Source organism: Lissotriton vulgaris, chromosome 2_1 (assembly GCF_964263255.1).
Source record: "Lissotriton vulgaris chromosome 2_1, aLisVul1.2, whole genome shotgun sequence".
NCBI lineage: Eukaryota > Metazoa > Chordata > Amphibia > Caudata > Salamandridae > Lissotriton > Lissotriton vulgaris.
Genome location: NC_141687.1, coordinates 983583392 through 983606562, shown reverse-complemented (window position 1 = coordinate 983606562; position 23171 = coordinate 983583392). Strand labels below are relative to the sequence as shown.

The 23171-nt window shown below is 43.1% G+C and overlaps 1 protein-coding gene across 3 annotated transcripts in view; it reads left to right on the top strand.

Annotated features, from left to right (window-relative positions):
* Positions 1–23171, top strand: part of LOC147731513 (dehydrogenase/reductase SDR family member 9-like) — a 116040-nt gene that overhangs the window by 58291 nt on the left and 34578 nt on the right. For all 3 annotated transcript variants that reach the window (XM_086956558.1, XM_086956561.1, XM_086956559.1), the window contains exon 3: positions 2994–3252. In XM_086956558.1, the coding sequence (XP_086812684.1) occupies positions 2994–3252 (259 nt within the window). The remainder of the gene's footprint in view (positions 1–2993; positions 3253–23171) is intronic.

Sequence of the window (23171 nt, the reverse complement as noted above, 5' to 3'; positions counted from 1 at the left end):
TGCCGCATTCTGTACGCGCTGCATCCGGATAACTTCCGCCTGATTGGCCCCCAACAGGAGCGAGCTCGCATAATCAGCCACGAGAGTATGGTGGCCTGGATTATCAACTGTCTAGTGGGGGCGTCAAAGAATTTCAGGATTGGCCTGAGCCCATGCAAAATACCAAAACAAGTAGCAGACACTTTTTTAGTGTGTCTGCAGAAACTGAGGGTGGGATCTAACCAGACACCCAAGTTTTTAACCTCGGGTACCGGGATGGGAGCTGAACCTAGCTCTGGAGGCCACCACTGAGCGCCCCAGAGGTTGCTATGCTTACCAACAATAAGGACCTCCGTTTTCTTGGCATTGAGCTGTAAGCAGTTAGCAGTCATCCAGCCAGCCACTGCTGTCAAACCCTCCCTGAACCTAGGGGCCTCAGAGTCGGAGTCCCCACTGAGTGCAACCGCCAGCTGCGTATCGTCAGCATAAGAAACCATAGTTCACTTATCGTTCTTTTAGTAAAATTCCCCCCGTTTCAAAAAGGCACCCTTTCCTTGCTTAACCAAAATAAACATGTATTGTAAAAAAATATAATGTGTATTAGCTGCCATCAGAATCCATCAATGGTAATTGAGGACCATTTTACCTGATGCACACTATGGGCCCCATTAGGATGACTGGCGGATTTCGTCCGCCCGCCACCCTATCGGTAAACGGGACCGCCCGCGGGGGCAATTAGGATGCGCCCACCACAGTGGCGGGCACATCCTGCATTACTGCCATTGTGGCGGGCGGTGCACTCAGCACCGCCGGCCACAATGCCAGGAAGGCATGTTGTGCACTTCCATGCACAACATGGCAGGCATAGGTACCATAGGTACCCCCCATGTGCATCACCCACCACACAAAGTCCCTGGGGGCCCGCAATGGGCCCCCAAAGTCTAACACCGCATGCCTTTCTTCCACGGAAAGTCATGTCCCCGCCTGCATAGTAATATGGATGGAATATGGATGGCGGTGTCTAACAGACACCGCCACCACATTAAACCCTTTTCCGCCCGGTCAAAGCGGCAGACGGTCTTTCTGTCTGCCACGGTCCCCCCGCCATAGTAAAATGGCGGGTTAGGGGGGATTGGGTGGCGGGCGGGGTATGATCCCGGGCGGATCGCCACCGCCATACGGGCGGTGGCGATCTGCCCGTGAACCTGATGGGCCCTTATATATGGTTTTTTAGCCCACATCACTTTGCATTCAGGAGCTTAAAGTTTTGCTTTTCCCTTAACAAGCATCGGCATGCAAGTCCCAATTTGCAAAATCAAGTTTGCCTGGAAACTATTAAGTGCTGTTGCATGAGGAAATGAAATGGAAATGGCTGGAGACGTCACACATAATATGTGATTGCTTGGCAGCAGTGATAAAGGTCCACTTAGGAAGGGACCCTCAAATTCACTGTTACGTGGGCTATGGGGCAAAGCATTTAGGCCATCATTGCGTTATTGCAAGAGGCCTACACTTACCACTGGCTTCACTGGGACTACCCAGACCATTATAATTTAAAGTGCCTATAAGAAGGTGCTCTCCTCGTTAAACGGTTCATTGATCAACAGTACTCGCCCCAGAGTATCTGGTGATACAAAACTATTAAGAACAGAACCTCAAGGAACAAAATATTGAAAGGTAAGTGCATATCGAGAAGTATAGATTTGATATTCCTAATTCTACATCTACGTACCTTAAAGATATATGTCCACATAGGTATATATATGTTAAAATCTAGGTATGCCTGTCAATATTTTTTAGTGTTACTTTTTTCCTATACTTTTTCCTCGGTGTTGTGCCCCATCGATATTCTGGGGTCGAAATTCAGGGTGCACAACATAAAGATAGCACAGTTCCTAAATAAGCCTATTACACACAGAATAACTTTGTGCAAGGATGCGTCAGAAGATATATACATATATTTTACGTTGTCAAAACTGAACTCCAGACCAAAACCAGGTTATAAGAACACAGAAGCAACATTAAGTATGACTCTAAACAATCTTCAGTAGCCTGACCCTCTCTGTACTATTTTGAGTTTTATAGAGCGCAAACGTGACCCGTTAGGGTATCAGAGCGCTTTACAGGGATAACACGTTGTATACACGTTTGAAATAGACAATAAACATAAATAGGGATAGAAGGAAGTGACTGCACTCGGGAGTAACAGGGTGTATACAATATTCAGAGCGACGAAAATGTGAGCATTATGCAAAGATATCCAACAATTACATTTGAAGGAGTAACAGAACAAACACGTTATATACAAGTTTGAATAGACAATGAACATAAATAGGGATAGAATGAAGTGACTACATTCGGGAATAACAGGGTATAAACAATATTCAGAGCAGCGAACAAGTGAGCATTATGCACAGATATCCAGCAATTAAATTTGAGGGAGTAACAGGTCAGTACAAAGACAAGAGCAACCAAGTAGTCAAGAATTTAGCAGAAAACATAGCAATGCCGATGAGCGATTTGCGCAATGAATGAGAGTTATGGGAGGAACTTGCCCAAGGTTTTCGCTTCCATTTTAAAAATTGACAGAGAAGGTATTCTTTTGATGAAAGACGGCAGTGGGGTGGCTGGAGCACAAAGTCTCTGGCAGAGCAGGAGTTTCTGGCTTCTCCAGAAACCATGATTTTGTGGTCGAGATATGCAGGAGATTTCGCGTGTAGCGTTTTGTGAGTGATAAATGCCAGTTTGGGTGGGATTCCGTTTCTTTGGCTACCACTAACGTCTCATGTTTTCCTGATTTCCCAATGTTTTCTTCCCATATTTACTTCAGCATGATGGATTCAATAATATTGTGTAAAACTGAGGACTGTGTCCACATGCTACATCATGAACTAATCAAGCTAAGACAAAAATACGATAAATACCATAACTAGTAATCATTGAATTCAAAGGAATGGCCACAAATGTATACCGAAAACATTTTCAAATGTAGGTTTCTGTTTGTGTCTGTGCAGGTCTGTGGGGCCTGATCAACAATGCTGGAGTGCCTGGAATCATTGCTCCTACTGACTGGCTGAAGATACAACATTTCAGGAAGCCTATTGCAGTGAACCTGATGGGCCTGATACACGTAACTTTAGCCTTACTTCCTCAAATAAAGAGAGCCAAGGGAAGAATTGTGAATGTAGCTAGCATTGGCGGAAGAGTGGCAGTCAGCGGAGGAGGATACTTTGCTTCAAAATATGGAGTTCAAGGATTTACAGACAGCTTAAGGTAAGTTGGGCCTTCAAAACCTGACTTGATAGATGTAAAGGCACTCTCTGTCACTAATGTTAGAGACACAGAAATATGTTCAAATAACTTGTGAAATGTAAAATGCAGACTAAATATATAAAAGGAATTGCAGTCAACTGAGGAGGGAAAGAGAAAAAGTGAATATTAAGCCAATCTACATAGTTTTAGGGTTAAGGCATTAATGTAAAAAACAGCAATGTAAGTGGAACATGAAAGAGGAGGGGCTGCTGCTGGAAAGTTGTCTGTTGTTAGGAGAGTACGGGGACCATGGTAGGCTCGAACAAAATTTAGATCAATGTTGAACCCAAATCTCTTGACTTTGGGAGCTGGGAGAAGCTGAGACGAGAGAGGTTTGGCTTGGCAGGAGCTTACTCCTCCACAAACAGAACATAGCACAGGATATGATTAGGTCTTGGCTATGGCATGGAGGACAGCGTTCAGCAGTGTCGGAGGTGTGAGTGACAGGATGTAAGACCAACCCCCATTTCCCAGCGCTGGTGTGCCTTAGACTATTGCAGACACCCCTGTATTTTTGAGCTAGGGCTAAATATCGAGAGAATATTGTAATCTGTCAAAATGGCCACATTGGGCTTGGATCCCGCAACATATTGCATTAGTCTAGTGAGTTGTTAGTTTAGTCTCAAAATAGATAGGTGTATCCTTTGCAAACTGCTTGGAGCCATCAGTGGAGAGGGTCTGTCTGAATTTTGGTTTGAATGTGCTAGAGACGACAGCCTTTCCTAAGCCCAGCATATCTGAGACAGCAGTTGGGAGTAGGCAATATCTGCTTCCAGTGGATAAAATATCATACTGATGGCCCTGAGAGGTATTTGCTGTAGTCAATGCTAACACAAAGTCAGAGGAGAGGATATTCAAGGTGCACCACCAGTTCTCTGCCTGAGCCTTCCCCCTACCTTCTTAGAAACCCGAGCCTGCCCTAGTAGGTCTGCAGGCCAAAGCTTCAGATTGTGGGTGGAGAGTCTTTGCAGCAGTGGCAGTATCAGCACAAGAACAGACAAAGGAATTCAAGGGTCCATTAAAAATTGAACTGGTTTATGGCAGATACAGTTGTAGTGTTGGATGCCAAGTATGTTTGACAGAACTTAGACCTGAACTAGTACTTTATATCACAATCATAAATAGTGATAAACACTACCTGAGTCAATTCTAAGGGCTGAAACAGAAACACCTAAAAATACCTTAACATAAAGGGTATTATAGTAAGTGAGGTAGAGTAATTCCAGCTGGAATGGTTGTGCATGAATATGGCCGTCTTTAGGCACTATCAGGATGTGTTAAATTTAGATGAAGGACCAGTTTCAAGGTTTGGCTTTCAAGAACTTCCTGTACTGAAGTGAGCACACTTAGATATGGCGTTGAAAAACGAGCCTGTTCCAAAGTTTTGGACCCTTAACCTTCAAGTTCTCATTTCAGCTCTGTCAGGGACAGGCTCTCCTATATTCCGATGAGAATTGTCCTTTTTGAGCTGTGGATCTCCATAGTGATACACCTTTACTTCTAGTTCCACAGTTCATCATATTTTGAGAGGTAGTCCTAACCAAGTCTAGTATTGTTTTATTGGAAGAGCCTTGGGGTCCACATGGGAGCAAACAGGTGTACATCCCTTCTTGAGCAAACCATTGCTAGAGTACATTTTAACACCAGGGTCAGTGGCAAAGTTCAAGGCCGCCTAATGGCTGGGTCACAAAAAGCCAATCAAGCAAACAAAAGCATACACCCATCTTGTATTAGACAACCTGGATGAACCCGCCATTGATGATGGGTATATTTGCTGTCGGTCATAGTTTCAGTTGGCATCCTCTTAAAGCCTATTCTTCTTGTTCCTATTCAGTAGGTAGATCTACATCAGCAAGCTGGTGAACAAGATAATTTAGGTGAGAGCATGGGGATGGGTTGTGGCAAATCAAACTTCATGCAGCTACCATTTAATCTGGCACAGAATGGCTTCTTTTAAGAACCTTCATTCACTTAAAAGTGATTTTATTTTGCCAAAATATATGAGAACTGGATAGGTATTTTAAATGAAGCAAAGAAAATTGTGCAAAATATATGTGTGTGTGTGTCTGCGTCTGTGTGCGTGTGCGCGTGTGTGTGCATGTGTGTTTGTGTGTGTGTGTATATATTTATATATATATATTTCTCTGTTGTAGTTAGTTGTACTAACTATAACTAGCGCACCCGCAATCCACTGCTGATGATGTCACATATTACATCATTCATGACATGGTCAGTGACATCACTGATGACATCACTGGTGACATCTCAAATGACATCACTGATGACATCATCCAGTGAATGTGGTTTGGTTCCATATTTAAATAAGTATTATATATATAGGAATCTGTATTGAAGACTGAGTAGATGTATAAGTGTCTTGATGGAAGATTTTGTAGCACTGTGATTAACTGTCTAAGTGACTAATTTAAAGTGTCTCACTAAATATATGGAATAGTGATTAAACTGTGTGAATATCTGTATCACTCTATCTCTTGTTGTGTAAATGACTACATAAGTTGGTTACTAACTATCTGAAAGTCTATATTAGTTATTAATTATTTAAGTGAGTATTTGTATGGGATAGTGAATGTGTGTGTGGTTGGGTGGGAGGTGTCTGACTGTCCAAAGATGTGTAAATAGTTGATTTAGTAGGTATATGAGGTTAAGACTGTATGTGGAAACAGTTGTTTGGGTGAATAAATCTCTTTATGGGTGTGGTAATGAGTAAATATATTTCTCAATGATACATGTCTAACAAAGTAGAAACATAAAAAGGCAGTGTATATGACAGTTGTACATAAATAAGTATACATAAGACTCAGTGATTGTATGAGTGACTGTATCGAAAACTGTATACTTGTAATAGTGATTTGATAACACACTAAGTATGAGTTACTATCTATATGAATAAATGAAGTGGTGTTTGTATAAGTGTGTAGCTTAGTAAATGTAAGTATGATCAATTGTTTGTATAAGTGAGTAGGATGACTGCATAAGTGAATAGGATCTGTGCTGGTGTGCAATGTCGATGTAGGTGTATACGTATATTTAATACTGTTCTATAGAGCTTTGTTAGCATGTGTGAGTGAATCTATAGGTAAGTGTTTAGATGTGTGTGTAGATGTAGGAATCACTAAGTGGGTGTTTAGAAACTTGTATTGGTGTGTCAATGGTTTCAAATAAGGCACTCCATATTTTATAATGAGTGTTAAAAGGTTATACTAGTGTATGATGAGATGTATCAGATTGTCACGTGGATGATGTCATCAGTGATGTCATTTGAGATGTCATCAGTGATGTCACTGACCATGTCATGAATTATGTAATATGTGACATCATCAGCAGTAGATTGTGGGCGCGCAATTATAGTTAGTACAACTAACTATAACGGAGGAATTTCAATGGTTTAGTACGAGTGAAATGTCCAGCTAACTATAACACCCCTGAAACCTATGGTTTCTTCCGTGAATTTCTAAGGTTTTTTAAATGCTAATTCCTAACTATAACATGTCTGAAACCTATGGGTTTTTTTTTGTGAATTTCAAAGGTTTTTTTAAATGATAATTCCTAACTATAACCTGCCTGAAACCTATGGTTTTCTAATTTAATTTCAAAGGTTTTTAACTGACAATTTCTAATTATAATGTTGATCACTTCCCCATATTTTCAACAAGAAACCAAATCTGCAATGCTACCTAAAAAAACAAGCACTAGTTTCACTTATCACTAACAAATTAACATCAACATTTAACTAGTGTAAGGACGTCGACTATATACTGCGTGAATTACATCCAACTCATACCCATATTTAATGAGCAATAAGAGATAGAGGCACTAATTATACACTTCCGACACCCTACAAAATCACAATACCTAGCGTCACCACCACTACAACCACCCCTCCTCATCCCTCTCCCTCTACTACCTCAGAGGCAGCGCAAAACAGGACAATGGACCTTCCCAATATAATATAGCCCCTCAACAGCACACTAGCTCAATGTTCAGAGATGTGGTAACCAACTACGTATTAGGTGAAGGAACTAGTACATCAACAATAATTTACACAATGCCAAGACTACCGGTGAAATGCTACACACAACTCACTATAGAAACTAAAAACTTTTCCATGTGTAGAATACCATTGATACATGTGTACTGCATAGTGGATGCAACCATATTATCTCAGACTCTGAGGAATATCTCGGTCATGTTGCTGTGTTGTCTCCCCTCCTTGAAGCAGAAGTGGAGTGGGCTGATCCAACGTACGCAACTCCAGCGTAAGAGTATAAATATTTTGCCTACGGCTTGGGTGTCGTTCACTTCTGCAAAGAGAAAAGACTCTACCACAGCGAAGGTCCTCACCCTGCCACGTGGCTGCCGCCATGACCACGTGCCTCCTCGATACAGGCTGATTGCGAACTCAGTGCAACAGCACCGCAGACTTATGTCTGTATCGACTACTTTTCGATGTTTTCCAGTGACGCTGAATCAAGTTGACAGCTTTGATTTTTGGTATGTTAAGGCATGATGATACTGTATTTGTGGTTTACTAGGTGAGCTTCCTCTGTTCCAATTCCAGCCCTAAAGAGTCAGAGTTGACTGTTCTCTGACGAAGCATGTGTCGGCTGGCTGGTTTCTATGCTTACAAGCAATAAATGACACAAGAAAATTTGTGGCGATCTTTTGTTTCCCAATTGTACCTAATATGAACGTACTCTGTTTTTGATCTCATGTGTGCACAGGTCCTTGGCTAATTTTGTATGTGGTTGGGAGTTCCAAACACTAGAAGAGGGGTCAGTAGGGTCTCCCCTTTCCAGTCAGCACCAGTCTACTTCGTTTTATGTCGACTTGACAGCCATCTATCCTGATGAGCGCAATAGTTCCCTTTATACTTAAACCCTCCCTGTGGATTCTAATAATCTGTAATCAAGATTGAAATAAAAGATGAAACATGTATGGAATACATTGTTGAAATGTGTATGTTTCAGCACATTATAGTTCAAGTTGTGACCTGTGCTGTCCGCAGTGTAGATTCCCATTGAGTGTGCCTTTGCACTTGCAGCGTTCTCTCTAGAATGGTTTTTAGATTTCAGTAACACCCACTTGAATTCTTCATGGGTTTTAAAACTATGGACTTCTTGTGTGACCTTTGTGCTTTTTTCAATTATTAATTCCGTCACCCGCTTGAGTAATGCCTTCGCACTGTTTTCCACTGATGACGAATCAAGTTGACAGCTTTGATTTTTGTTATGTTAAGGCATGATGATACTGTATTTGTGGTTTACTAAGTGAGCTTCTTCTGTTCCAATTCCAGCCCTGAAGAGTCAGAGTTGACTGTTCTCTGATAAAACCCATGTTGGCTGGCTGGTTTCTATGCTTACAAGCAATAAATGACACAAGAAAATTTGTGACGATCTTTTGTTTCCCAATTGTACCTAATATGGTCGTACTCTGGTTTTGATCTCATGTGTGCACAGGTCCTTGGGTGGTTACAGATTATGCAGTCCAGTAGGCAACACTCTGACTACCAGACGTACCACTAACTCAGTGCACCATAAATAATCGCCACGTGGCCTTATTAAGGCAAAATTCAGTAGCCAAAAGACATTCTTAGCAGTGCAGTCTGCCTGAACCACAAATCATTGCAGGTTCCACACAAACTGACCCTACCTTAGTGCACCACAACTCATGAACCCTTTACGATAGAATCTTCTGTGTATTATTTCACATGGAGTGCTCCTACCTTTGTACAGCAGAAGTCATAAACCATTTACGATTGAATATCTATGTATGATATCATGATTACTATTCTACTTGTTACCAACAGCAAAGTAATAAAATGGAGTTGAGCCCACATGCCCGTACACACTTCAACTATCTATTTGTGTCTGTGTATTTATTATGTTTGTAAAATGCTGCTCCTATGCCCTACCACATTATATTGTGATATAAATAGCGTATACAATCATCTTACCTCTGACAGTAAGTGTGGGCTATTCCTTATTTATTTTATTTTTTTAGCATATTTATATAGCACAAAATCAAGCCAAAACTATATCAGCAATTTACATGAGCACCGTATTTACAGTAAATTTTCAGGCATGCGTAGATTTCGTCATTTCTCTACAATACCAGGATGTGGATGCAACTCCGAGCCTTGAACACTGGTTTCCAGCACCAAGTTCAACAGTATATCTGAATGACCACATACGTATATATATTATCTGCCTTTCCTCTGCCAAAAACTGCAACTTAAACCTTTCACAGCCCTGTATTACTACAGCTACAACACTCCACTGAATGCACAACAAACATTCATAATCGCAGAAATGCGACATGCCCACCATCTTTTATGTATGCAACAGTTGAAATTCGCACACACCGACGGCGGTGCTGTCTGATTTTCCTGCTGTTTCCAGCGATGTGTCCAGGCAGCTGTTGGCCAATTTGAAATCTGGCTCGCCACTTGACCCCTGCCCCGCCAAATTTTTGGCTGGGATGGCGGAGGTGGTGAATCCGCTGGTTAATCCCATCCTCAACGCCTCGCTGAGGGAGGGGAGGGTCCCCAGCTCTTGGAAGAGAGCGATGGTGAATCCCCCTCCTAAAGAAACCGGGTCTCGACGTCGAGGTTCAGGCCAATTATAGGCCAATTTCACTTCTTCCGGCCCTCACGAAGATCACGGAAAAACACGTCCACGGTGTCCTGTCGCGCTTTCTGGAAGCTAACAATCTGCTCCATCCATCTCAATCCGGTTTCCGTCCTAATTTTAGTACGGAAACGGCATTGCTAGAGGTCACTGAGATCATCAGGGAGACTCTTGATGTCGGCGGGAGGGTGATGCTGGTCATGTTAGATCTATCGGCGGCCTTCGACACCGTCCCCCACAGGGCGCTCTTAGCGAGGCTTTATGACATCGGCCTTAGGGGGACGGCGCTCAGGTGGTTTACATCCTTCCTTGAAGGCCGCCGCCAGACGGTCTGGGTTTCCCAGAGCTCTGCCGAGATGCCGCCATTGGGAGTTGGGGTTCCACAGGGATCTGTGTTGAGCCCCACGTTGTTTAACATCTTTATGTCCCCTTTGGCGGCCTTGGTGGAAGCATATGGGGCCCAGATCATCTCTTACGCCGACGACACGCAACTCCTCTTCACATGCGGGAAAGACCAGGAGTTTGATGGAGGGAGAATTCGGGACTGTCTTACATTGGTCTTTGACTGGTTCCAACGGAACAGTCTAAGGGCCAACTCGAGCAAGTCCGAGGTTCTGTTTTTTGGTTGCGGTGTCGATCCGGAGTGGCAGCATTGGTGGCCGTCCGACATGAGCCCTCCTGCACAGTCTTCTTTGGTGGCTAAAAACCTGGGTGTCAAGCTGGACAACCAGCTATCGCTGCGAACACACATTCTGGGTCTGGCTGGCACCTGTTATGGAATTTTGAAAATGCTCCGTAAATTCCTGCCCCTGCTGTCTGAGGAGCACAGGCGCATTACTGTGCAGGCTCTTGTCGGTTCGAGGCTTGATTATGCTAATGCCCTCTTCCTTGGCCTCCCTGATTACCTAGTTCAGCGCCTACAGGTGGTACAGAACACTGCCGCCCGGGCTATCTTTGGCCTGCGTAGACGAGCCCGAGCTTCCGGGCTGCTTCAGGCGCTACATTGGCTGCCTGTCCGGAAGCGGATCCAGTTTAAATCCCTGACTCTGATGCACAAAGCCCTGTTTGGATCAGGGGCTGGATACCTGCGGCGGAGACTAGCCTTCTATCGACCAGTCCGCTCCTTGCGCTCGGAATCCCTTTACAAAGCGGTGGTCCCTCGGGTGAGGAAGGCCCGCACGGGAGGGCGCTCTTTCAGCTGCAAAGCCCCACAGCTGTGGAACTCGCTTCCTCTTTCGCTGCGCAGCACTGTCAATTTGTTCCAGTTCAGGAAGAGCCTGAAGACCTGGCTTTTTAATCTTTAGGTTGTTCTTATTGCTTCAGTTTCAGTTCTTTTTCTCATTCTTTTGCTGTGTTGTGTTATTTTTATTCTGAGATGCAGGTGGAAAGCGCCGGGACACTCTTTTCGAGTAGCCGTGCGCTATAAAAGAACGCTGTAACATAACATAACATAACATAACAGTGAATGAATATAGAGTCAGTGATACCCCGTACCTTCCATGTTGGCCATTTTGTGAAACTTTAAAGATATAATGACACATTTGTTTTTAAGACCCGGATGGTGTCAGCACTATAAGACAGACACCCGAATCACTTGATTTCTCATATAGCTCACGATGGAACCAATCAATCAATCAATCAAAGCATTTATATAGCGCACTACTCACCCAGAGGGTCTCAAGGCGCTAGGGGAGGGGGTCTGCTACTGCTCGAACAGCCAGGTCTTGAGTTGCTTCCTGAAGGCGAGGTGGTCCTGGGTCAGGCGGAGGTGGGTCGGGAGGGAGTTCCATGTCTTGGCAGGGAGGTAGGAGAAGGACCGTCCCCCTGTGGTGGCTCTTCGGATGCAGGGGACGGCGGCGAGGGCGTGGCCGGTCGATCGAAGCTGGCGTTTGGGAGCGTAGAAGTTGAGGCGGCTGTTGAGGTATCCTGGGCCTTGGTTGTGTAGGGCTGCGATGACAGCGTCGGCCTTGTTGAAGACATGGTGAGGGCAGGGGTCGGTCAGAGATCCGGAGTGGATGAAGTTCATTGTGCGGACGGTGTCTTCGGTGCTGATCGGAGTCCAGGCGCGGAGGGTGGTGGTGGGGGGCGGTGGTTCGGTCGTGGCGTGCGTCGGTTGAGTGCTGAAGCTGTTGTGTATGTCCGCGATCTTGTTGTGGAAGTAGGAGGCGAGGGAGTTGCAGAGGTCTTGCGAAGGGGTGATGTCGTTGTTTCCGGCGTTGGGGTTGGAGAGCTCTTTGACGATGTTGAAGAGTCCCTTGCTGTTGTGTGCGTTGTTGTCCAGTTGTTCCTTGAATGCGGTTTTCTTGGTGGCGTGGATGAGTTGGTGGTGCTTTCGGGTGGCGAGCTTGAGGGCAGCCATGTTGTCCGGAGTTGGGTCTCTGCGCCAGGTTCTCTCGAGGGCTCGGCAGTTCTTCTTGGAGCTCTTAAGTTCGTCGTGAACCATGGGGCTTTCTTACTGCCGGGTCTGCTAGGCGGGGTCCTCAGGGGGGCGAGGTCGTCTGCGCAGTCGCTGATCCACTTCGTGAGGTTGGTGGCCGCCTGGCTTGGGTTCGTTGTGCTGGTGGGAGGGTTCATGCTCCACGCCTATAGCTCCGGAATCATGGTTCAGAGCCTCGCGCAGCACTGGCATACATCAGGCCAGCCCACTCCGCTTACGCTTCCAGGAAAAACAAAAACGCAACATTGCCCAGATTTCCATTGTACTGATTTCTTAGTTCCGGTCTAGGTGTCAGAATGGCCCACACACACTCCCTCATGCCTAGTATACACCCACACCACACCCATCCAGCACAAGTGTCACTGCACACCTGACCCTACCAATAAAAAAGACGGAGCGTATGTGCTCTACGCTATTTTACAGTTGCTCCCATCGCAAGCGCTGTGATGGCCCGTCCTAGTGGTTCGGACGCCTCATGTAGGCCCAAACCACCGACCAATCCCTTCCCATGCGCAGATTTTCAAAAACATTTCATTGGCTGTTCTGTGCTTAACTGTAGCTTACTGAGCCTAATGTTGATTGGCTTGTTTTTTATATGTGACCTTATGATACCCTCACCATGTACAAAACCACTTTGTAACTTTATTTTACAATGCGTTTCAAAAAACAAATTGTGGTAGGGTGTTTTTAACTTATACTGTCTACTCTGCTTACGAGTTTGTTGATTGTGAAGGTATTTAGAAATATTTTTCTAATTTATATTCTATCATAATTGTGCCGACTTTTCTTCTTTAGCGTGGAGTACTGTGTCCTTTCATTAAATGTATAATTCTTCAAACCGTTCCTTGAAAGAAAAATGTACAAGTTTTCCAAATATTTTAATTGAGTCTTTCTAAATCATCACATGGGTGAGTTGCAAAATCTTTTTTTCATTCATTGGTATTACGCGTTGGACCACATTTTTAAAATGTTATCATAAGCACTCATTCCTTATGTTTACATTATATAAGTGTTGCCCCGTCATCTTTATTTAAATGATTGGTCTTTTTTTACTTTCAGATAAAGTAGAATAGAAGTGCTACGACAAACACTCCCTCACTACTTCATCTTTCCTTTTTAATGTACATTTCATTTCATTATTACATTTAACAATCATATTTAAAAAAAGCATTATTAATTAACATTTGAAGGTACAATTATATTATGTTTTTCATAAAAAGTGCTTGTGAAGATAATCCTCCTGTTCTTTACGAGTGAAAATTGGTAAAAGCACTACTCAATATAAATACTTTTAACCCATTTTCACTCTAGAAGATAGAGTATTCTTCTTTATTCCAAAGTATTTCCTTTTTGCGTCGATAGTGTATTTATAGTAAATTTTTCATTTACTATAATATAATTGCATTCTTAAAAAAATATTATCTATTATTCTTTCAAATCCTCTGTTGAAAGGCATCCAACTCCACTTGAGGGATCATAAAGTTGAATGTAAATTAAATGATACATTAACAATATGTTCCCTCTGTGGAAATGAAAGATAAACTCAAGATGATACCATCGCTCCGAATCATTACCTTGCATGAAGTAATTCCTTAATTCACCTATATTTCTTGTAATGGTTCTTTCGTCAACTCGTTATTATATTCCATTTAAACTTAAACATAATACATTCTATAATCATTTAAATATTTTTGCTTTCTATTTAAAAATATCAAACATATACCATTTCACATAATTTACCTCTCTTCGATATTCTTTCCTTACTCCATCGTAATTCATCCAACTCCTCTGGAGTACATTCACAATATGTTCCCTCTGAAGAAATGAAAGATATTCTCAAGATGCTTCCGCAGCCCCGTATCATTACCTTCCTCGTAGTTTCTTCACCCGTATTGATTTCTGAAATGAAACGAATAATCCCACGGGTGTGGTTTATATACTTTTTGGTTAGTTAACACTTTATGGGATCAATTTATTGCTCCTCCCTCTTTTAACTCATGTTTTTCAGTTGACAGGTGCTCTCATTTCCACTGTTTTAGTATGTCACGTGTTTATGTAAACGTGCCTCTTTCCATACTTTTTAACTTTCAAATAATTTCCAAAATGCTTTATTTAATCTTGTTTGTCTTATAAAAGCATTTCTATAGGCTACTCTCTTTTTTAAATACGAGTATTTACATTCATTCCCCTTTTTTTTGCCGACTTATTATTCTATTATCTGCCTTTTTTCTAACTTTTTTTTAATACTCTTCACCACCCTAAACCCCTATTTTCACTGCATCCTGTGCCAGAGAAACTCTCTCTTAATATTCGAGTATTCTAATTCATTCCTGAGTATTAATTTATTTAATTCCATTAATCAGTGTTTTCATACATTTCTGTAACTAATATGTATAATCTTTATTTATAGTTCCTATCTACATTTTAGTACACTACCCCACCTAAAACCCCTATTGTCCCTGCATCCCGTGCCAGAGATACTCTCTTTTATTTTTCGACTATTTTAATTCATACTCTAGTATTAATTTGTATAATTCAATTAATCCGGGTTTTCTTACATTTATTTATCTAATATTTATAATCTTTCTTTACAGTTCTTGTCTTGATTTTAATACACTACCCAACCCAAAACCCCTATTTTCCCTGCATCCCATTCAAGAGATACTCTCATTTAATTATCGAGTATTTTATTTTATGCCCGAGTATTGTTTTAACTAATTCCACTAATGCATTAATAATCTAAATTGTATATTATAAAATAATAACTATGTATTATTTTTTAAGCGAGTACTTATTTTCATATTTTTTTAAAATTGCGTTGTAATGGCATGCGTTGTAATTGAATAAGCCTTGCAATGGCATGCGTTGTAATAAAATGCGTTGTAATGGAATATACGAAGTAAAAGTTTTGTTGTAATAGCATTACGATGCGTGATCTGGACAGACCACACTGAGGGTAATCTTTTTTGACTACTGAATTCTCCCTTAATAAATAAAATCCAATCCAGATTGCTTTTCCACATGCATGTTAGCAGCTCCCCATATGGAAAAGCAATGCCAGCTTCCGAAGGACGCGGGGAACCGGCGAGACCGTGGGGGTATTTTGGCTCCCCCCACGGTCCCCAACATTTTTTATGAGACCCGGGGATGGGGTCCCCGGGGATATTATAAATTACTGATAGGAGCTATTTTTTTACAGTAAAATTAGAAGTTGCGCACCCAGCACGGCGCTCAGTGCGGTCCCCTGGTGTGCACACGCTGGATGCACACTCATAATCTGTATGGTACACGACTCCAGTGCCTTTCATGCACAACTTCTACGCGTTTGGGAGCCAGCATTGCTTTTCCACATGGGGAGCTACTAACATGCAGCTCCCCATGTGGAAAAGCAATCTTATTTAGATTTTGAAAGAGAGAACAGATTTCCTTTCTATGGGAGGGCGGGATGGGCAACCCAGTCCACTGCAGGAGCCGGCCCTCCCACAACACATAAAGCCCTGGGAGTGGTGGTCCCCGGGTCTTTGGAGACCTTGCAGTCCCCCCAACCATCTCTTTTGTAGTCTCGGGGGGTGACGGTGCCCTTGAGTGCTCCAGGAAGGGGGCCACTCAGTTCCCCTCCCACAATACATAAAGCCCCAGGGGATGGTGGTCCCCAGGGCTTTGTGGTCCTTGGACCCCTCCCCCCACCATTTTTTTTGTAGCCCCAGGGGCTGACGATCCCAGGGCTGGGGGGCCCCTCTGGGCCCCCCATAAAATTCAATAATTTTTCCCATGGTATTTAGCCCCCCGCCGGGGGCTAAATATAAAAAAAGCTCTGTTTTATTTATTTATTTATTTTTACGGCAGAGTCAACGCACCCAACACACACCTGCCAGGTCTTAAAAAAAAACAAATTGTGGGACCCCCTAAGCAGGTCTAGAGGGTAAAAGTATTTCTACCCTGCCCCCTTTCTTCTTTTTTGCACACATATTCCACTGACTTCTTCAGCCTCGCTTCTACAGGGGAACAAAATGGTTGCCAACAGTTCCTGGTTTCGAATGTTGACAACCACTTGACAGCCAATTAACATTCAGCGCGTGATCGGAAGGGTGCGCTCATGGTGCGCTCAGGATGCGCGGATCCACCGTGGCCATAGATATATAAATGCTTTTAAATGTAATTTTCTCAGTAACTACTTAACAGATTGACACCATTTAAGCAAAAGGCACGAGTCTGAACTGAGGACTACCTCTTTGTCAAATTTGCAATAATTCCATTCAGCAGTTTGGGCTGTAGCTGTGGCTAAAGGTCCTATGGGAAATTGCATGGGAAAAATGCGTTTCGGAACCCCCTTTTTTCTTGACCCCAGCTTGATGAATCACCGTGAAACTTTCAGGATAGGAGCAGACCGGAGCTGACCATAAGTTTTGAAAATTTCGCAAAGATTCATCAACCTGCGCCAACGTTATTCCAAATAGAATGTTGCGGATTTCCTATGGAAAATAGGTCCTAACTATAACTACCTACTGGTGACCACCAGTAGGTTATATATATATATATATATATATATATATATATATATATATATATATATATATATATATATATATATATATATATATATATATATATATATATTAACTGAAAAAACCATAGGTTTTACACACGTTATAGTTAGGAGTTAGTATTTAACCTCTTGGCTGCTAATGACAAGGGTAACTCGTCATGCCCCTCCCATTCATTTCAATGGAAATCCCATTATAAAGCTTCCAAAGCCTTAGCAGCCAAGTGGTTAAAAAACCTTTGAAATTCACTGAAAAAACCATAGGTTTCACACCAGTTATAGTTAGCTGGTCATTTTACTCATACAAAACCTTTGAAATTCCCCTGTTATAGTTAGTTCAGCTAACTATAACTCGCGCGCCCGCAATGCACTGCTGATGATGTCACATAGTACATCACTCATGACATCACTGATGGCATCTCAAATGACATCCCTGATGACATCACTGATGACATCATCCAGTGAATGTGTCTCTTTCTGAAAAATACATACATATTTTTTATATATGTATATCTAAAGGTCGATGGAAGGTTGAATGGGTAAATAAGTCTCTAAATGGATGTTTTTTTGTAAAATTGATCGTATAACTGACCTATTAAGTATATCTTAGTGAATAAGTGTATTAGCCAGTAATCTTTAAATATTTAAATATCTGTATCAGTGTCTCACTTTGTTTATAAGTGGCTGCATGGGGTGGTGAGTAGCTACATGAGTGTGTATATGGGTTATTATTTTTTTTAAGTATCAGAATGAGTGTCTGTATGGTTTGGTGGGGAGTATTACTTAGCGCACAGATGCATGAATGACTGACTCATTGTTCGTATGTGTTTTGAAGACAGCATGTGTGCATGACTTTATAGGTGGATGAGTGTGTGTATGGGTATGTTAGTGAGTGTGTTAGTGAGTGAATGACTGTCTCAAAAGGATCTTTATGAGTAACTACATATGTTTTAAACTAGTATAGGTGAGTATTGATGTATATAAATTAGTATATGTGAGAGCGAGAGATTGTAAGAGTTCCTGTATAAATAAGTATGTGTTTCTATAAGTGATTGTTTTAGAGAGTAAGTATGTGTACGATTCTGTAGAAATTAGTGTAGTGGTGGGTGTATAGCTGTATATGCAAGTAAATGGATGTTTGATAGTTTATTTGCATGTGTGAGTAACTCTATAGATGAGTGTTGGTGTGTAATAAGATATATAGGTGTATGAGTACATATGATGAGTGAGTACATGTATGAGTACCTATATAGAACTGTTAGTGAATGACTGGATATGTATGAATATTTTGGAAATACTGAATAGGTTGTTCTAACTGGAATTGGTATCTCCATTTTTTTGAAAATGTTACTTTCTTTTTTTGATCGTGTGTATCAAAGGAGAGGAGGTCTGCCACAAGGATGATGTCATCAGTGATGTCATCAGGGATGTCATTTGAGATGTCATCAGTGATGTCATGAGTGATGTCACTGACCATGTCATGAGTGATGTAATATGTGACATCATCAGCAGTGCATTGCAGGCTCACGAGTTATAGTTAGCTGAACTAACTATAACAGGGGAATTTCAAAGGTTTTGTATGAGTAAAATGACCAGCTAACTATAACTGGTGAGAAACCTGTTTTTTTCAGTGAATTTCAAAGGTTTTTTAAATTCTAATTCCTAACTATAACGTGTGTAAAACCTATGGTTTTTTCAGTGAATTTCAAAGGTTTTTTAAATGCTAATTCCTAACTATAACGTGGCTGTAACCTATGGTTTTTTCAGTGAATTTCAATGGTTTTGTAAATGAACATTTTTTAGTGTAATAATTGTTATATTTTTTATACTAATTTAATACATTATTATAATTTTTTTATTTTTAGATATTTATTTTTTAAATTACATTACATATTTTTAATATAAATTGATAAAAAATGTTTTTACACCTCTCTGCAACGCAGCCCCCTGACGCGTTTGCAGAGGGGGAACTAATTCCCCTTGCATACTGGAGGTCCCTGGGGGTCAACTAGCCCACCATGAACCTCCAGTATTCCCCCGGGGGCTGCATTGCAGAGAGGTGTAATGAGGCCACACCCTTTTTTACACCTCTCTGCAGCGCAGCCCACGGGCACGTTTGCAGAGGGGGAACTAATTCCCCTTGCATACTGGGGGTCCCTGGGAGCCAACTAGCCTACCTGGTACCTCCAGTATGCGCCAGGGGGCTGCATTGCAGAGAGGTGTAATGAGGCTATGCCCCTTTTTACACCTCTCTGCAACGCAGCCCCCTGGTGCTTTTGCAGAAGGGAAACTAATTCCCCTTTTATATTGGTTGTCCCTGGGGACCAACTAGCCCACCTGGAACCTCCAGTATGCGCCAGGGGGCTGTGTTGCTTTGCCCCGGAGGGTGGCGGTCCCCGGGGCAGTGTGGGGGGGATTTGGCACCCCCCACTCTTCTTTATCCCCTTGCATACTGGGGGTCCCTGGGGGCCAACTAGCCCACCAGGAACCTCCAGTATTTCTCAGGGGGCTGCATTGCAGAGAGGTGTAATGAGGCCACACCCTTTTTTACAACTCTCTGCAGCACAGCCCACGGGCGCGTTTGCAGAGGGGGAACTAATTCCCCTTGCATACTGGGGGTCCCTGGGAGCCAACTAGCCCACCTGGTACCTAAAGTATGCGCCACCGGGCTGCATTGCAGAGAGGTGTAATGAGGCTATGCCCCTTATTACACCTCTCTGCAACGCAGCCCCCTGGTGCGTTTGCAGAAGGGAAACTAATTCCCCTTTTATATTGGTTGTCCCTGGGGACCAACTAGCCCACCTGGAACCTCCAGTATGCGCCAGGGGGCTGCGTTGCTTTGCCCTGGAGGGTGGCGGTCCCCGGGGCAGTGTGGGGGGTTATTGGGCACCCCCCACACTTCTTTATCACTATGCCCCCACAATTTGGTCGCCCTGGGGGTAATTTTTAAATAAACATACCGGGTTTTAATAAAAAAACATTTTTGGCCTTGGGGGTCTTTGTGGGACCTCTTGAGCAGGCCTAGGGGGTCAGGGTGCTTCTACCCTGCCCCCTTTTTGTGTTCTACACGTTTGTTTTTCTGCTTTATTGTGCCTCGGTCTACCGAGCACAAGATGGCTGCCAACACTTCCTGGTTTGAAGTGTTGAAAGCCAATGAGCATGCAGCTCGTGCTTGAGAAGTTTTCGAACTCAAAAAGGGGGCAGGGTAGAAGCACCCTGACCCCCTAGGCCTGCTCAGGGTTTCCCACAAGGACCCCCAAGGCAAAAAAAAAAATTGGGTGGGGGGGAAATACGGGGATGCGCGCACGGTACGCGCACGGTGCGCGCACCCCGCGATTTTTTTAATTTTCTTTTTCACATTGGGGGTCCCTGTGGGACCCCCTGAGCAGGCCTAGGGGGTCAGGGCGCTTCTACCCTGCCCCCTTTTTGAGTTCTACACTATTTGTATTCAGCTTTCTTGTGCCTCAGTCCACTGAGGCACAAGATGGCTGCCATCATTTTCTGTTTTGGAGTGTTGACAGACAGTGGCAGCCAATCAGCATGAAGCTCGTGCACGGTGCGCGCTTATAGATATATAATTGATTTCAACTTTAATTTTCTCAGCAACTACTAGATGGATTTACACCATTTAAACAAAAGCGTAATCTGTGTACCAGACCCTACCATTTTCCCAAATTTGGTGTAATTCCGTTCAGCGGTTCGGGCTGTAGCCGTGTCTAAAGGTCCTATGGAAATTAACATGGGGAAAACACGTTTTGGGACCCCCCTTTTTTCTCGGCCTCCGCTTGACGAATCTTCCCAAGACTTTCAGGGAAGGAGCGGAGTGGAGCGGGCCATCTTCTTTGAGAAATTCGCAGAGATTCATCAACCGGCGCCAAAGTTATTCCCAATAGAATATTGCGGATTACCTATGGAAACTAGGTCCTAAATATAACTACCTACTGGCGACCGCCAGTAGGTAATATACTAATATAATAAAGAGAGAGCCCAAACCTTTGAGGCGGGTAATCTCAGGAACCACAGCACCTATCACAACACCCAATACATCATTGGAAAGGGCAATTGCAGCAGAAGGATATAGGCTATGCAGACGCCCACCATATACATTTAAAAGGTAAAAGAACCGTGCCAGCAAAGTAGTCCCTTGTGGGGGTGTCTGCGTTGTGCTGTGGGCGTGTGCTGGGGGCGTGACAAACGCTGGGGGCGTGTGCTACGTTCCGCCCTTCATGCCATGTCTCATATCGTGTGCTAATCCCACCCTGCTCCCTTTAAATACCCCTGCACCCCATAATCAAAACCCACCCTTACTCCTTAAAATACACCCACACCCTTAAACACTAACCCATCTTAACCCTATAAATATACCCTGTACCCCAAAACCCAAACCTATCCCTAAACCCTAAAAATACCCCTGTACCCAAAAACCCAAACCTAGCCCTGAACCCTATAAACCCTTAAAATACCCAAATACCTCAAAACATATACCTCAGTACCACAAAACATATACCCCTATACCCATACTTACCGTATCCAAACATTTTAAAAAAACATGCTTTTACCATTCTTGCATTTACAACGAATTTCGTTGTAAATGTATGCATGGTAAAAGCATATAAAATGTAATGCCATGTGGTATAATGGCATTGCGGAGTCATGGTACTTTCGTAATGAAAGTATGCGGAGTGATGGTATGCGGAAAGAAAGTTGTGGAATAATGGGTGTTTACCCTCCCCCGCTAAGTACATTGGTGGCACGGCGGCCCACATCTCCAGCAACATACTCATATTTTTTCACCACCCATTTGAAAAATGCACAGGTCTCTCTCATTGATGGCCAGCACCGACATACACTTTTAGACACACCTCCTGCCACAAGTTCTAGAATTGCGAACTTTAGAGCTGGGGAGCTACGTTTGAATCTCGGCATCAGCTCAACATCCTGTGATTCCAGGCAAATCGCTTTGTCTCCCCGTGCCTACCACCAATGAATGTGTTCTTCTGTAATGTAAATTGTGCTCATGCCATGTTGTTGAGTTCGCCCTATATAATATTGCAAGGAAAAATAAAGTAGGGAAACTCGAGTTTACAAACTACTGAACACGCACTCTTAAGTGCATCAGCAGTGCACTGTGAATCGGAGCGTTTCACAGTCCTGTCACAGATAAGAAATGCTATCAAAACGAAATCCTACAAAACAATATACTACTGGCCGGCAGCAATTCATACCCGGACAACGTCGGGACGGGCTGCTAGTATATATATATATAAATATATATATATATATATATACACACACATGAGCCACACACAAACTCAAGTGGGAGTAAGGCCTTCATTCATTAGATCACCTATGTAAGCAAATGACTTTTGTGAAACGTAATCATAGGAAATTAAGATCTACTTCTAGGGTTTCCCCCACTTTTTGCTTGATTTTGACTAGTCTGACTGAGATCCTGCTAATCAGGACCCTAGTCTATCTGATTTCTCCCTAAGTTGTTGTGCTCAGTACTTAGTTACATCCAAGATTGGAAACTGGGGTACCCTTGTCAGTTCCTTGTGTATGGTATCCATGTACCCAGGGCATAGATACCCCAGAGGTCCCATGGGCTGAAGCATATATTATGCCACCCATGAGAGACCATTCAAAATAGAACTACAGGCCTGCCATTGCAGCCTGTGTAAGTTGGTGCATGCACCACTTACTAAAGATATAGGTTTACTATATCTAAGGGTCGTTGCACTTAAAACCTATGTCACCCCTATAGCAGACCTTTGCAATCCTGCAGGCAGGGTGCTTGGTTCTAAGTGAGAGGGTGCCCCTGCATGAGCAGGACACCCCTGAAGCCTATGGAGTCCATTCTCCCAGGTTGTCAGTGAAATAGCCATATACTATATAGAGGCGCACTGCGTAATTACACAATGACCATCTGGAAAACAGCTGCAACGAATCCTTTCATACTTGGTATCAAACATGTTGTAATCTTACCCCTACACCGTAAACGGTGTTGGAGGTATAATTAGAAGCACTGGAAGAGCCCCGTTAGACTCTAAGTGTTCCCAGTGCCAAACTTCTAGTCCCAGACAGCATAATATGGTTGCTGACGACCAGAGACACATTTCTGCACTCCTGCTGCTAAGCCGGAAACACCATTGAAGTTTCCCCACTGAACGGCGACGCCGCCTAACACTAACCGCTTGGCGTCCTAGACAGGTTGAAGCCTCCACCTGCCTCAATCCCGTCACCGTCGTGACCG